This window comes from Spermophilus citellus (genome assembly GCF_964194105.1).
Source record: "Spermophilus citellus genome assembly, chromosome: 11".
NCBI lineage: Eukaryota > Metazoa > Chordata > Mammalia > Rodentia > Sciuridae > Spermophilus > Spermophilus citellus.
This window is the reverse complement of record NC_138192.1, coordinates 128,792,115-128,804,304: the sequence shown is the minus strand read 5'-3', so window position 1 is coordinate 128,804,304 and position 12,190 is coordinate 128,792,115. Positions and strand designations below refer to the sequence as shown.

Here is a 12,190-nt window from a genome sequence, read left to right as displayed (position 1 = left end):
CTCCGCGGGTCCTGAACTTCTGGCGCTTTGGGGCTCATCAGCAGGAACACAGAGCGAACCCTTTTCTCCAGGGCCGCCTGGAGGCCCGGCGTGAAGCGCAGGCTGGGGCCGTGCGCGGCGCCTCCGCGAACTCCAAGGCCGACCGAGTCTATAGGACCTAGCAGGGTCCAGGAATAGGAGACCGCGCGATTACGTCGCCCCCGCGCTCTGGGCCCAGCCGGCGCCAAAAAACTCCAGTTAGAGGGCGCAGGCGCCGCGAGAGCAGGCAGCGCAGAAACGTTCGGGAACCCGCGCGTCCGCCGGCCAATCAGCGCCGGCCTTGCACAAAGCGAGTTCCGCCCACAGAGCACTACCTCCAAGCTTCTCCCCCTCCCTGACAGCCTCGGCCCGCCCCCTCCGCCCGCGCCCCGCCCCGCGCTGTCCTGGGTTAGAGGCTCGCGATTGGGTCACAGGACGGGAGCGAACAGTGGTTGGTCGAGGCGGAGTCACGGGGGCGCCGTCGTCGCCTTTCCAGAGGCGATTACTGGGCAGGCTCAGTCTTTCGCCTCAGTCTCTAGCTGTAGCTGGCAGCTAGGGGTACGCGCTCCGGCATCTTCTGTACCCGAGGGCCGCCATCGACGTTGCTTCAGTTCCTCTAGGTTTATCTGCGCCACTCGCCCGCCACACACTCCGCCGTCATAACCCGCCATCATGGTGAAGCTCGCAAAGGTAAGAGGCCTGGTGCCCGAGCAGCTACATCTAGCGGCCTGCTTTCCGAAGGACGCGCGCGCGCGGCGCCGCGGGGAGGAGGGCCTGCGCGCAGTCCCGGGCGCGTTCGAGGGCGCCATGCTGCGGGAAGTCTCGCGCGACTGGTCGGAGGTCTCGCGGCTTTTGGCTAGCGGTTGGCGAAGTGAAGACCTTAGGCAGGTGCCAGAGGCCGCTGACGGGCGGCGGAACGCCTCGGCGGGGTGTGGGGAGGGGGCGCTGCGTCTCGGCGCGTGGGGATGAGGCCGAACTCCTGCGACCCGAGCGAGCTGGGCCCCGCCTCCTGGCGCACGTGTCCCGGCTCGCGGCCCGCCACGTGGGCCACTACGCGTGGGGCTCCGAGTCTTCCGAGGGGCCGGGGCCCTGGGGCGGGCAACAGCAGGATTGGCCTCGGTGGGAGGCTCGGCGGCCTGCGGACCTCTCTGCCTGGGCCCGGCGGGCCGGCACGTGGTGGGCACCAGGAGGCGCTGGGCTGCGCACATGGTGGCGTGGCGGATGCACCCACGTGGTCCCGATAGGTCTGGGATCGGAAGTTTATGAGAAGAACCAAGTTCGGTTAAAGGGAGATTTGTAATATCCCAAGGTGCCTTTAAGATCTTCACACTGAATTCAGGCCAGAGCTGCCGACAGGCTGTGCATAACTAGTTGGCTTTTTAAAACAACAGGGCCTAACTGAGATAAAGGGAGGAAATACTAATTAAGGTTGCCTTTTTACCTATTTATGATGGTTTTATTTAGTTTGGTTTTCTGTTTGCAAACCTGATAGAAAAAGTGCACTGCGAGCAGTGCTGCTAGTATTAATGTTCACTGTGAACTTATGCTGCATAGAAAACGGAATCTAAGAAAGGAGATGGTTGAATTACTGTGGAGAAACATGATAAAATAGGAATGGCTCGAAGCACAGCGGGTGGCGCAGGCCTGTAATGCCAGCGACTGGGGAGGCCCAGGGCAGGATGATTGCAAGTTTGAGGCTAACCTCAGCAACCTAGCAAGCCCCTGTCTTAAAAAAACACAGAAGGGCGGGGGTTATAGCTTCGAAAGTAGAGCTCCTCTGGATTCAATCCCCAATACCAGAAAAAAAAGTATAGCTTGAAATGTGGATGGAAATCTAATATTTTAATTGTGGCCATTTCTAGGCCGGTAAAAATCAAGGTGACCCTAAGAAAATGGCTCCTCCCCCAAAGGAGGTAGAAGAAGATAGTGAAGATGAAGAATCTTCAGATGAAGAAGATGACAGCAGTGGAGAAGAGGTAATTTTATCAACTCAGTACAGAACTGCATAAAGTTAAAGTCCAATGCAGTGGCACACACTTGTAATCCCACCTACCCAGGAGACTGAGAGCAGGAGGATCCTGAGCTAGAGGCCAACCTGGGCAACTTAGGTCCTGTCCCAAAAAATACTGTGTAAAATTGGAGAGTTAAAGCAGGTGGTGGTGGATATCTGAAGGTATTGGCAAAAAGAAGATTCTGTGGAGCTAAAAGCTCTTCATTGGCATATTGTCATTTGGATATGTATTTGAATGTGAATTTGAGACAGTGTCTGGGAGGGGCTTCTTTTTCTTAAGTCCACTCTTCAGCGTTTTGTGTGGTGTGGTATGTTAAATCATTACATCTTTCCAGTTTTAATGTATTGTCTTGGCATCACATGCTAAAATGAAGGAAAAGCTCTTGTTCTGTAAGTGGCCAACCTGAATGTTATATTCATGTATATATTCATGAACTTTTCCAGATTCCTAAACTTCAAGCAAGAATAATTGGTCTTTATCCCATTATGTATAAACTTTGAAGCAATCACTAAGTATCTGGATTGAGGGCAACGATCTTCCTTAAGATATAGCTTAATAGTTGGCTCTCTTCAGCTCTTCTGCCAGTTTGCTCACTGTAAAGACAACTGACCTACACAGTTGAGCTTCCATTTTTTAAAATATTTTTCACTGTAGATGGACACAATACTTTATTGTATTATTTTTATGTGGTGCTGAGGATTGAACCCAGGGCCTCACACATGTTTTTTTTGGGAGTATGGTAAAATTATCTGCTAAAACTAACAAAAAGCATCTTGTAAGACTTGTGCTATAATTTACAAGGGTTGTAAAGTTTGTTATTTTTTATTTCGGGCCTTAAGAATTAAACTTTTTATTAATTAAGCTCTATATTACTATCACCCACTCTGGGAGCCCCAAATGATTAAATTAATGGGTGTAATGTTTTGAATGATTAAGTGTATTTAGCCATAATCCTTAAACACTCACTGTGGTTTAGATTAACCTTTATAAGTGATAAGTTTTGAGATTTCAGAAGCATAAGATGCAGGAATTAGACATTTGGTTCAAAAATATTCTAAGTGTTATTCTTTATTCTTGAGTATTTTACTTGGCATTGAAAACTCTGGCATCACAGACATAAGACACATAATCTGACTAAAGATTAACATGGGTATAGTCTTGAACCACAGGCAATGCCAAGATCTAACAATTTTTAAGACCGTGGCTGTTTTGAATGTGTGGAAATATTTAGTGTTTTTATTTATTCTTAAGGTTGTCGTCCCTCAGAAAAAAGGCAAGAAGGCGGCTACCACAGCACCAGTAAAGAAGGTGGTGGTTTCCCTGACAAAAAAGGCAGTTGCCTCACCTGCCAAGAAAGCAGCTGTCACCTCAGGCAAAAAGGCAGCAGCCATTCCAGCCAAGAAGACAGTTAAACCAGCCAAAGCAGTTGCAGCATCTGGCAAGAAGGGAGCCACTCCTTGCAAAGCATTGGCAGCAGCCCCTGGTAAGAAGGGAGCTGTTGCCCCAGCCAAGGGGGCAAAAAATGGCAAGAATGCCAAGAAGGAAGACAGTGATGATGAGGAGGAGGGTGACAGTGAGGAGGATGAAGACGATGAGGAGGATGAAGATGACGAGGAAGAGGATGAATTTGAACCAGAAGTCATGAAAGCAGCAGCAGCTGCTGCCTCAGAGGACGAGGATGATGAGGATGACGAGGAGGAGGAGGATGATGATGAAGAGGATGAGGAGGAGGATGATGAGGAGGAAGATGGTGAGCTGTTTTTGTAATTTCTGGGGCTCTGTTGCAAGATACCTTGATGGATCTTAATTAAGCATGGTGGCAAGGTTGCATTTCCTTTTCTTAGCTTTTCCAGACTCATGTTGGTTTGGGGAGGTTTCCAGAGTTTCAGACGTGGTGGCTGGCTTCTCTTTCAGACTCTGAAGAAGAAGAACCTATGGAGATCACACCAGCCAAAGGAAAGAAAGCTGCTCCAAAAGCCGAACCAGTGAAACACAAGGGCATGGCTGAGGAGGACGAGGATGAGGATGAGGAGGATGAAGATGATGAGGATGAGGACGAGGAGGATGAAGATGATGATGAAGAGGATGAGGAGGAGGAGGAGGAGGAAGAAGGTAATCAAATTAGGTTCTGAAGTATATTGACCTGAGCTGTGTTTAAAGAAAGTACTTAAGTAAGTATATGTGGCATGTTGTTCCAGAGCCTGTCAAAGAAGCACCCGGAAAACGAAAGAAGGAAATGGCCAAACAGAAGGCAGCCCCTGAAGCAAAGAAACAGAAAGTAGAAGGTAATCGACCAAATGAGGAGGGAGGCGGGTGAGATAAAGTAGTAATAGCACAAATGATGAACTATAAAGGGACTTAATTCTGAAACACCTGATGTTAGCTTGCAGTATACTGATGTGCTATATGTAGAAGTTTTTGTGCTGGAACTTGATTTGTACCGGGCTTTGTAGTCTAATAATAAGAGTTCACTTTCTGTATAGGCACAGAACCAACTACATCTTTTAATCTCTTCGTTGGAAACCTGAATTCTAACAAATCTGCCCTTGAACTAAAAATTGGTATCAGTGAACTTTTTGCGAAAAATGATCTGGCTGCTGTGGATGTCAGAATTGGAACAACTAGGTAAATGCCACACTGTTAACATGCGAATCTGCAAGTGCTTTTTCCCAGTTACCCTAGCCTGGCATCCAAAAATATCTTACAGATTATACATTAATGAACTGAACCATTAGATTATCAAATTACAGAACCCCCAATTTTGAAACCTACATAATTGACATAATAATAAGTAATCTACATAATAATAAGTCAAATTCTTTTTAAAATTTTTGAAATTAATTTATTTATTGTAGTTCTAGGGATTGAGCTTAGGATAATGTACCACTGCACTATATCTCCAATTCTTTATTTTTAAAATTTTTTTGGTACTGAGTATTGAACCCAGGGGTGTTCAACCACTGAACCACATCCACATCCCTTTTTTATGTTTTGTTTAGAGACAGGGTCTCACTGAGTTGCTGAGGCTGGCTTTGAACTTGTGATGCTCCTTTCTCAGCCTCCCAAGCCACTGGGATTACAGGCATGCACCACCACGCCCAGCTATAAAATAATTTTTAAGAATAGATTTGGAAATATGTTTATAATCTTGGAAATGCCTAAACTGTTAGACCTCCAAACTAAGTGTTTTAACAGGTGCTTTGTCAGCTATTACTATGTTATAACAAATAAGTGTGACCCACAGGAAGACATGAAAGGTGAATTGCATATTAAATATTGGTATTTAGATCTTGTTCTTCAGCTGAAATTTGCAGAGCCATAACTTTGTTAACACTGTAGGTGCTTTATCTATAATGTTGCTGGTATTCATATGTGTACAGTTTGTCTTTTTTTTAATTTTTTGCTCTCATCACTTGTAATTTTATTGTTTGCTTTAAAAGGAAGTTTGGCTATGTGGATTTTGAATCTGCTGAAGATCTGGAAAAAGCCTTGGAACTCACTGGTTTAAAACTTTTTGGCAATGAAATTAAACTAGAGAAACCCAAAGGAAAAGACAGTAAGAAAGGTATGTAAAGCGTTGGAGATTATATTATCCAAATGTGTCTAGGAAGTCAAATGTAGATTGAGGAGATAAGACTTTCAGGTTTTTGTGTGTTTTTTTTTTTTTCAAACCTTTTCTTGTAAATTCTTCCTAATATGAGAATTAAATGTGTTGATTGTTGACAGCAGTGTATGTGGAACTACCTTTGTTGTTAAGCATTCTTGACTTAGGCAAACATGAACAGTGTTACTCAGAAAAGAATTATATGCAGAGTGAACTTGTGATGTCTGAAATACTTGGGACCCAGAAGTATTTTGGAATGGGGAAGGGGTTGTGTTCTGGGTGGGTGGAATCTGAGTCTTAAACACAAGATTAACTTTATAAAGGGCCTTTCTTAAATTATAATAGGTTCCTATTAATTTTCTTTATATCCTTTGCTTTTTCCTTATAGATTGGACATGTTATAGATTGTGTGTTCATAAATCTTAGTTTAAGGAGTGAGCATCTACCCTAGATTTAGTATTCTAAATATTTTAGTATAGATAGTTGTCAGCTGTGACAGCATGGAGGTATTTGTACTTTGCCACAGATGTACATCCATACTTAGAACAGTACATTTTACAATGTCATCTAAGTTTGTTGTATGCAGTTGTGCTGTTAGTGTTATTTTTGTTTTGTTTTTTTTCTCCTCTGGTCTGTCAGGTCATACCATGGTTCATTTTTATGGTTTCTTTTTAAATGTAGATCGAGATGCAAGAACACTTTTGGCCAAAAACCTCCCCTACAAAGTCACTCAGGATGAATTAAAAGAAGTGTTTGAAGATGCCATGGAGATCAGATTAGTCAGCAAGGATGGGAAGAGTAAAGGGTATGTTTTGTGTCTCTTAGAATGTTAAAAGTTTTGTGTTTTTATTAAGACATTTCAGCTGGGTGCAGTGGTGCACACCTGCAATAATAGCAACTCAGGAGGCTGAGGCAGGAGGATCATGAGTTCAAAGCCAACCTCAGCAATTTAGCGAGGTCCTGAGCAACTCAGCAAGACCCTATCTCTAAATAAAATATAAAAAAGGGCTGGGGATGTGGCTTAGTGGCTAAGCTTCCCTGTGTTCAATCTCCAGTACCAAAAAGAAGACACTTCCTTGCTTAATGACACAAATCATAGTCCAGTTTTGTAGGTGTGTGATCTTGAGCAAGCTTAACCTATAAATGTGGCTCAGTTTCCTGCTTGTAAAATAGGAATAACATACTTAATTTGTAACAGTTTTCAAAGATGAGATAATGTACATATGAAGGAGTAAGAAGTGCTCCTACCTTATAATTCTGTATTAAGAGCAGTCTTGCCACATAATGATAGTCCAGATTAAGACATGCATCACTTCCATCAACATTGGTATGGTCCTGAGCATTGAGGTCCTCAAGAGCATGTGGGCTGCATGTGACAGTGGTCCTATGTACATCAGCATCAGCTGAAATTTTGTGTATGCTTTCATATTTGCACAATAATCACCTTAATGTGTTTTTTTTTAGTTGTAGATGGACACAATACCTTTGTTTTTAATATTTGTTTTTTAGCTTTAGGTGGACACAATATCTTTATTTTTTTATGTGGTGGTGAGAATCAAACCCAGTGCCTCACGCATGCTAGGCAGGTGCTTTACCACAGAGCCATAACCCTAACCTTTAATGTATTTCCTAGTGTGTAACTTGATATTACTGCTCAGAACTGAAGGAAAGTCTGTTGTTGAGGGCAAAACATGTTAATGTTCTCCCCATTCAATAATCCTTGCAGGATTGCTTATATTGAATTTAAGACAGAAGCTGATGCAGAGAAAACCTTTGAAGAAAAGCAGGGAACAGAAATTGATGGTCGATCTGTATCCCTCTACTACACTGGAGAGAAAGGTCAAAATCAAGACTACAGAGGTGGAAAGAATAACACTTGGAGTGGTAAGAATTTATGGGTTTATTATAGAATTGAGGGTGGAAAATCATTTGTATCTTCTAATAAATTTATAATTATTGTATAATCAAGGAGGGTGAAGATCCAGCAAATTACATTAAACTACTGAGCTCTCTGAAATATTTTTCTATTGAGAAATGGTAGGCCAGTCTAGCTTCTTTTGTTAGATATTTTTTGTGTTTTAAATAACTTCAGCCTGTATATTATGAAAATATCACTGTTTTATGAAGATGTGAAATATTGAAGAATGTACTAGAGGACTGGGGTTGTAGCTCAGTGAAAGAGCGCTTGCCTAGCATGTGTGACATTGTTAAGTGTTGGTCCTCAGGAACTGGATGCTATTTTACCTGTAATTGTAGCTGGGAACCACTTTCATTTTTAAGAATGACATCTCTATTTGCAGGTGAATCAAAAACTCTGGTTTTAAGCAACCTTTCTTACAATGCGACAGAAGAAACTCTTCAGGAAGTATTTGAGAAGGCAACTTTTATCAAAGTGCCCCAGAACCAAAATGGCAAATCTAAAGGGTAAAATAATGTCTTTATGTTAGGCTTGAGGCTTGGGGCCTGGGGGTGTAGCTCGGGTTATAGCATTTGTCTAGAACACATGAGTCCCTGAATTTGGTCCCCAGCACTACAAAGGAAGTAAGTATGTTGGTTGTCAGGAGTGAGCTGTAAGTTTGTCTTCAGATCTAAAATAAAGGTGGTTGGGGCTATAGCTCAGTGGTAAATGGTAGAGCGCTTGCCTAGCAAGCATGAGGCTCTGGGTTCGATCCTCAGCACCACATAAAAATAAACAAGATAAAATAAAGGTAAGCCATCTTGTCAGCAGAGGAGTGTAATGGTTTTAGCTGCACAAATGAGTGTTAAATGAAGTGCCTGCTTGAGGTAAAAGGCCTGGGGCATTGTCTGATAGTAAAAAAAACCATGTGTTTTCTAACTTGCTAAGTATTGGCTGTCCATCCTCAGGTATGCATTTATAGAGTTTGCTTCGTTTGAAGATGCAAAAGAAGCTTTAAATTCCTGTAATAAAAGGGAAATTGAGGGGAGAGCAATCAGGCTGGAGTTGCAAGGACCCAGGGGATCACCTAATGCAAGAAGCCGTAAGTCCCATTGGCATGGTGGTATGGCTAGGGAATGGTATCTTCCTTGGTGCTCTGCATGAACTTAATGCCATTTTTTACTTTTTCTATGAATCTTCATATGATCCTATTTTTCTTTTATCACTGAGTGATAGCTGGATATGATGACTGATTACCTGAGAAATAATTGATGAAAATATCAAGAAAATTCCTCTAGATAGTCAAGTTCTGATCCAGCTATGTCAACTCAGAACAACAAATTTGCCTTTGGTTGACTGATTCCTCTACCTGGTGGGCAGTACACACTTGTTCAGTTTGCTTTTGTTTTCTTTGAGACCTGAGGCAGAAACTTGACTGTAGGTTATACAAAATAAACTTTATGGCTGTTGATAGGAGCCTTAAATTAAGCATTAGTTGGCCAAGTTGCTTTTAACTGCTTTTGTACTAAAGCATACTGGACGTTGCACAAAGTTACTGTCATATGAATGTGACTTAAAATAGAATACACAATTTATTTTTCTTTCACAGAGCCATCAAAAACTCTGTTTGTCAAAGGCCTGTCAGAAGATACCACCGAAGAAACCTTAAAAGAATCATTTGACGGTTCTGTTCGTGCAAGGATAGTCACTGACCGGGAAACTGGATCCTCCAAAGGGTAAGGCATGAGAAATGGGCAGCATTGCTTCTGTTCATATTGATGTCCTGGGTGGAGAATTTGGTTCTGATGTATCTTCTCATTGAGCTCCTTTCTGTCAACTGGTGGCAGTTTATGGATTCGCACGAGAAGAAGAGACATTTCACAGAACAGCATTACTTTACCTTCTGTTTCTACTGAGGTGTGTATTTGGTTGTTCTGTGAGACAGACATTTTAGGATTTAAACTGGCAAATTAGGATTTTCTGCAGGGATGATCTGTCAGATCTTTTCTCACAAAACAAGGCTACTTTCTGTGGGGTGACATGTGGAAATAACTTATTAGTATGTATTTCCTTTATAATGGGTGATTTCATTTGGTGTTTTAGGTTTGGTTTTGTAGACTTCAACAGTGAAGAAGATGCCAAAGCTGCCAAAGAGGCCATGGAAGATGGTGAAATTGATGGAAACAAAGTTACCTTGGACTGGGCCAAGCCTAAAGGGGAAGGTGGCTTTGGGGGTCGTGGTGGAGGCAGAGGAGGCTTTGGAGGCCGAGGTGGTGGCCGAGGAGGCAGAGGTGGATTCGGCGGCAGAGGCCGGGGAGGCTTTGGAGGTAAAAATTGGTCCTCCACATAGCACACAGACTGCTGAGCCTGTGCTATGTTCAGTTTCTGGTCACTTTGGGCATTTTTGCACCATCCTTTCATGATGTTTTGCATTCCTGCAGGGCGAGGAGGCTTCCGAGGAGGCAGAGGGGGAGGAGGAGACCACAAGCCACAAGGAAAGAAGACAAAGTTTGAATAGTTTCTTCTGTCCCTGTTTTTCCCTCTTCCATTTGAAAGAAAGGACTCTGGGGTTTTTAACTCTGTTACCTGTTCAATGACAGAGCCTTCTGAGGACATTCCAAGACGGTATACAGTCCCGTGGTCTACTCGGAAATCCGTATAGATGACATTTCAAAGGAGATACCCTGTTGGTTTTGACTGGATGTTCATATAAACTTTTTAAAGAGATGAGTGATAGAGCTAACCCTTATCTGTAAGTTTTGAATTTATATTGTTTCATCCCATGTACAAAACTGTTTTTTTCCTACAAATAGTTTTTGTTTTGTTTTGTTTTGTTTGCGTTGGGGGGTGTAAAGGAAAGCAGAATGTTTTATGATTTTTGCTTCAGTGACTTTAGGACAAATTAAAAGTCCTAAACTCTGGTGCCAGACTTATACTTACTAAAATCATATTTCTTGTGAAATGTCACTGAAGAGCCTAGCAACAAAGGCTCTGTATTGCTCAGAACCACCATACCTGATATTGAATGATCAGTATATTACTTTCAAGTATCACAGCTGCAGACATGGGTGAGGTAGCCAGTTTCTGCAGCCCTGTGTGCTGACGTGAAGTTTATTCCAAGACTGGTGGCTTCTTCAATTGTAGCAGACTGGAGTATCATGTCCTGAGTAAGTTCTTTGGAAAGAGGCATAAGAGTACATTCATTGGTCAGATCTCCTAGGATGAGCAGTTGAGAGCATCAGTTCTGGATTTGGCAGTAACTGATGAGTGAGCCAGTAGAAACTGAGGGTGGAACAAACACTGCCAACATCATACACTAAAAAAACTCTCATTCTGGCATTATGCACATTGCTCAGGCACTGTTTTAAGTAAGCACTTACTGCCTCCTCCTGTTTGCTTCTCTCCCCAGCTGAAAGACAGGGTCTTGCTATGTTGCCTAGGTTGGCCACAGACTTAACGATTTTCCTGCCTCGGCCTTCTGACTACCTGGGGTTACATGTGTTCACCACTACACCCCAAACCATTTCTGCTTTTAGTTGAAGTCAAAAGCCATGCCAGGTCAAGGGATGGTGAGCATTGTGACAGATTTAATACAAACCAAGGCAGCCACGTCCAAAAACCTGATCAGCCCATTAAAATACCAACTCAATGAAATGGGACATTGTGGGGAATGTTACAATTCAGAAGGCAACCTGAATAATACAAATGACTGGTTGGGGTTTTGCCTTGAAATTGATTTTTTTTTCCCCACTGTTGGGATAAGGAAATGTTTATCACCCACCACTTGTTAGTCTTGTTCCAGTTCTTGCAAGGTGACTATATCAAGGAAGGTGGTGTGCAGCTGTGTGAACTTAACTAACTCCAGTGGCAATGCATAAGTCTGACCAAAGTGCCTTTTTAGAAAATACCCCATAAGTTAGGCATGCAAGGCAGACATTCTGCCAACTAAGTCATATCCCCAGCTCCAGAGAAATATTTGTAAAACTGGCTTGTGAGTGGGGTTTTGGTGGATTCCTTTGCTATGGAGAAGGGAAGGCTTGAATTTAATCTTGGTAGTAGCCCAGTTGTCCAGAGAACCATAGCTTCCATTGTGATGGCTTGCCTTTTAAGGATTTTACATGTCTGAACTACTGTGGTTGCTACTAACAACTCAGTTGCTGGCTGCAGTTTATGTTGGGTTTATATCAGACCCTAAGACAGAGACATAGGCAGGAATCTTCTATGTACTATTTATCCCATTCCATAAGTAAGAGACAGAAATTGTCCCATCAGTTGTGCTACTTCACTGTGGGATGAGGATAGAGGATGATTATCCTGCAAGGCCAAAAAAAAGGGGTTTGCAGTTAGGGATCAGAGTCCTGTAATCTGGCCCCTTGGGTATCTGTCTGGTTTTCAATTTGGTGGGGTTTGCTGCCATTTTAGAAAAGCTGTCAGTTCCCTTCAGCAAATGGTTGTCACCACTTTTGTCAGCTTCCAGCAGGTGGCAGTGCAAGTCCAAGGAAGCTCCTGGGAAGTGTTCAGAGGTAATATGGGAGACCATCTATTTGACTTTAGCCTAGAGGATATCTTAACTCCAAAATAGTACTCTGATCCTCCTGCTCTCCCTAGTTGGACCTTGCTCTATCCTCCATCAGTGTGGCTTTTGTTATTCCCTCTTCA

The 12,190-nt window shown here is 43.0% G+C and overlaps 1 protein-coding gene across 1 annotated transcript; it reads left to right on the top strand.

Annotated features, from left to right (window-relative positions):
- The first annotated feature begins 466 nt into the window (after window positions 1-466).
- NCL (nucleolin) lies at window positions 467-10,452 on the top strand. Its single transcript, XM_081260765.1, has 14 exons — window positions 467-708; window positions 1,881-1,994; window positions 3,282-3,780; window positions 3,945-4,142; window positions 4,229-4,315; window positions 4,514-4,655; window positions 5,471-5,595; window positions 6,316-6,439; window positions 7,361-7,518; window positions 7,935-8,058; window positions 8,500-8,633; window positions 9,141-9,267; window positions 9,635-9,858; window positions 9,973-10,452. Exons 1-14 carry the CDS (start codon window positions 691-693, stop codon window positions 10,047-10,049), a joined length of 2,151 nt encoding a protein of 716 aa, XP_081116891.1. The 5' UTR covers window positions 467-690; the 3' UTR covers window positions 10,050-10,452.
- The last annotated feature ends 1,738 nt before the right edge of the window (window positions 10,453-12,190 follow it).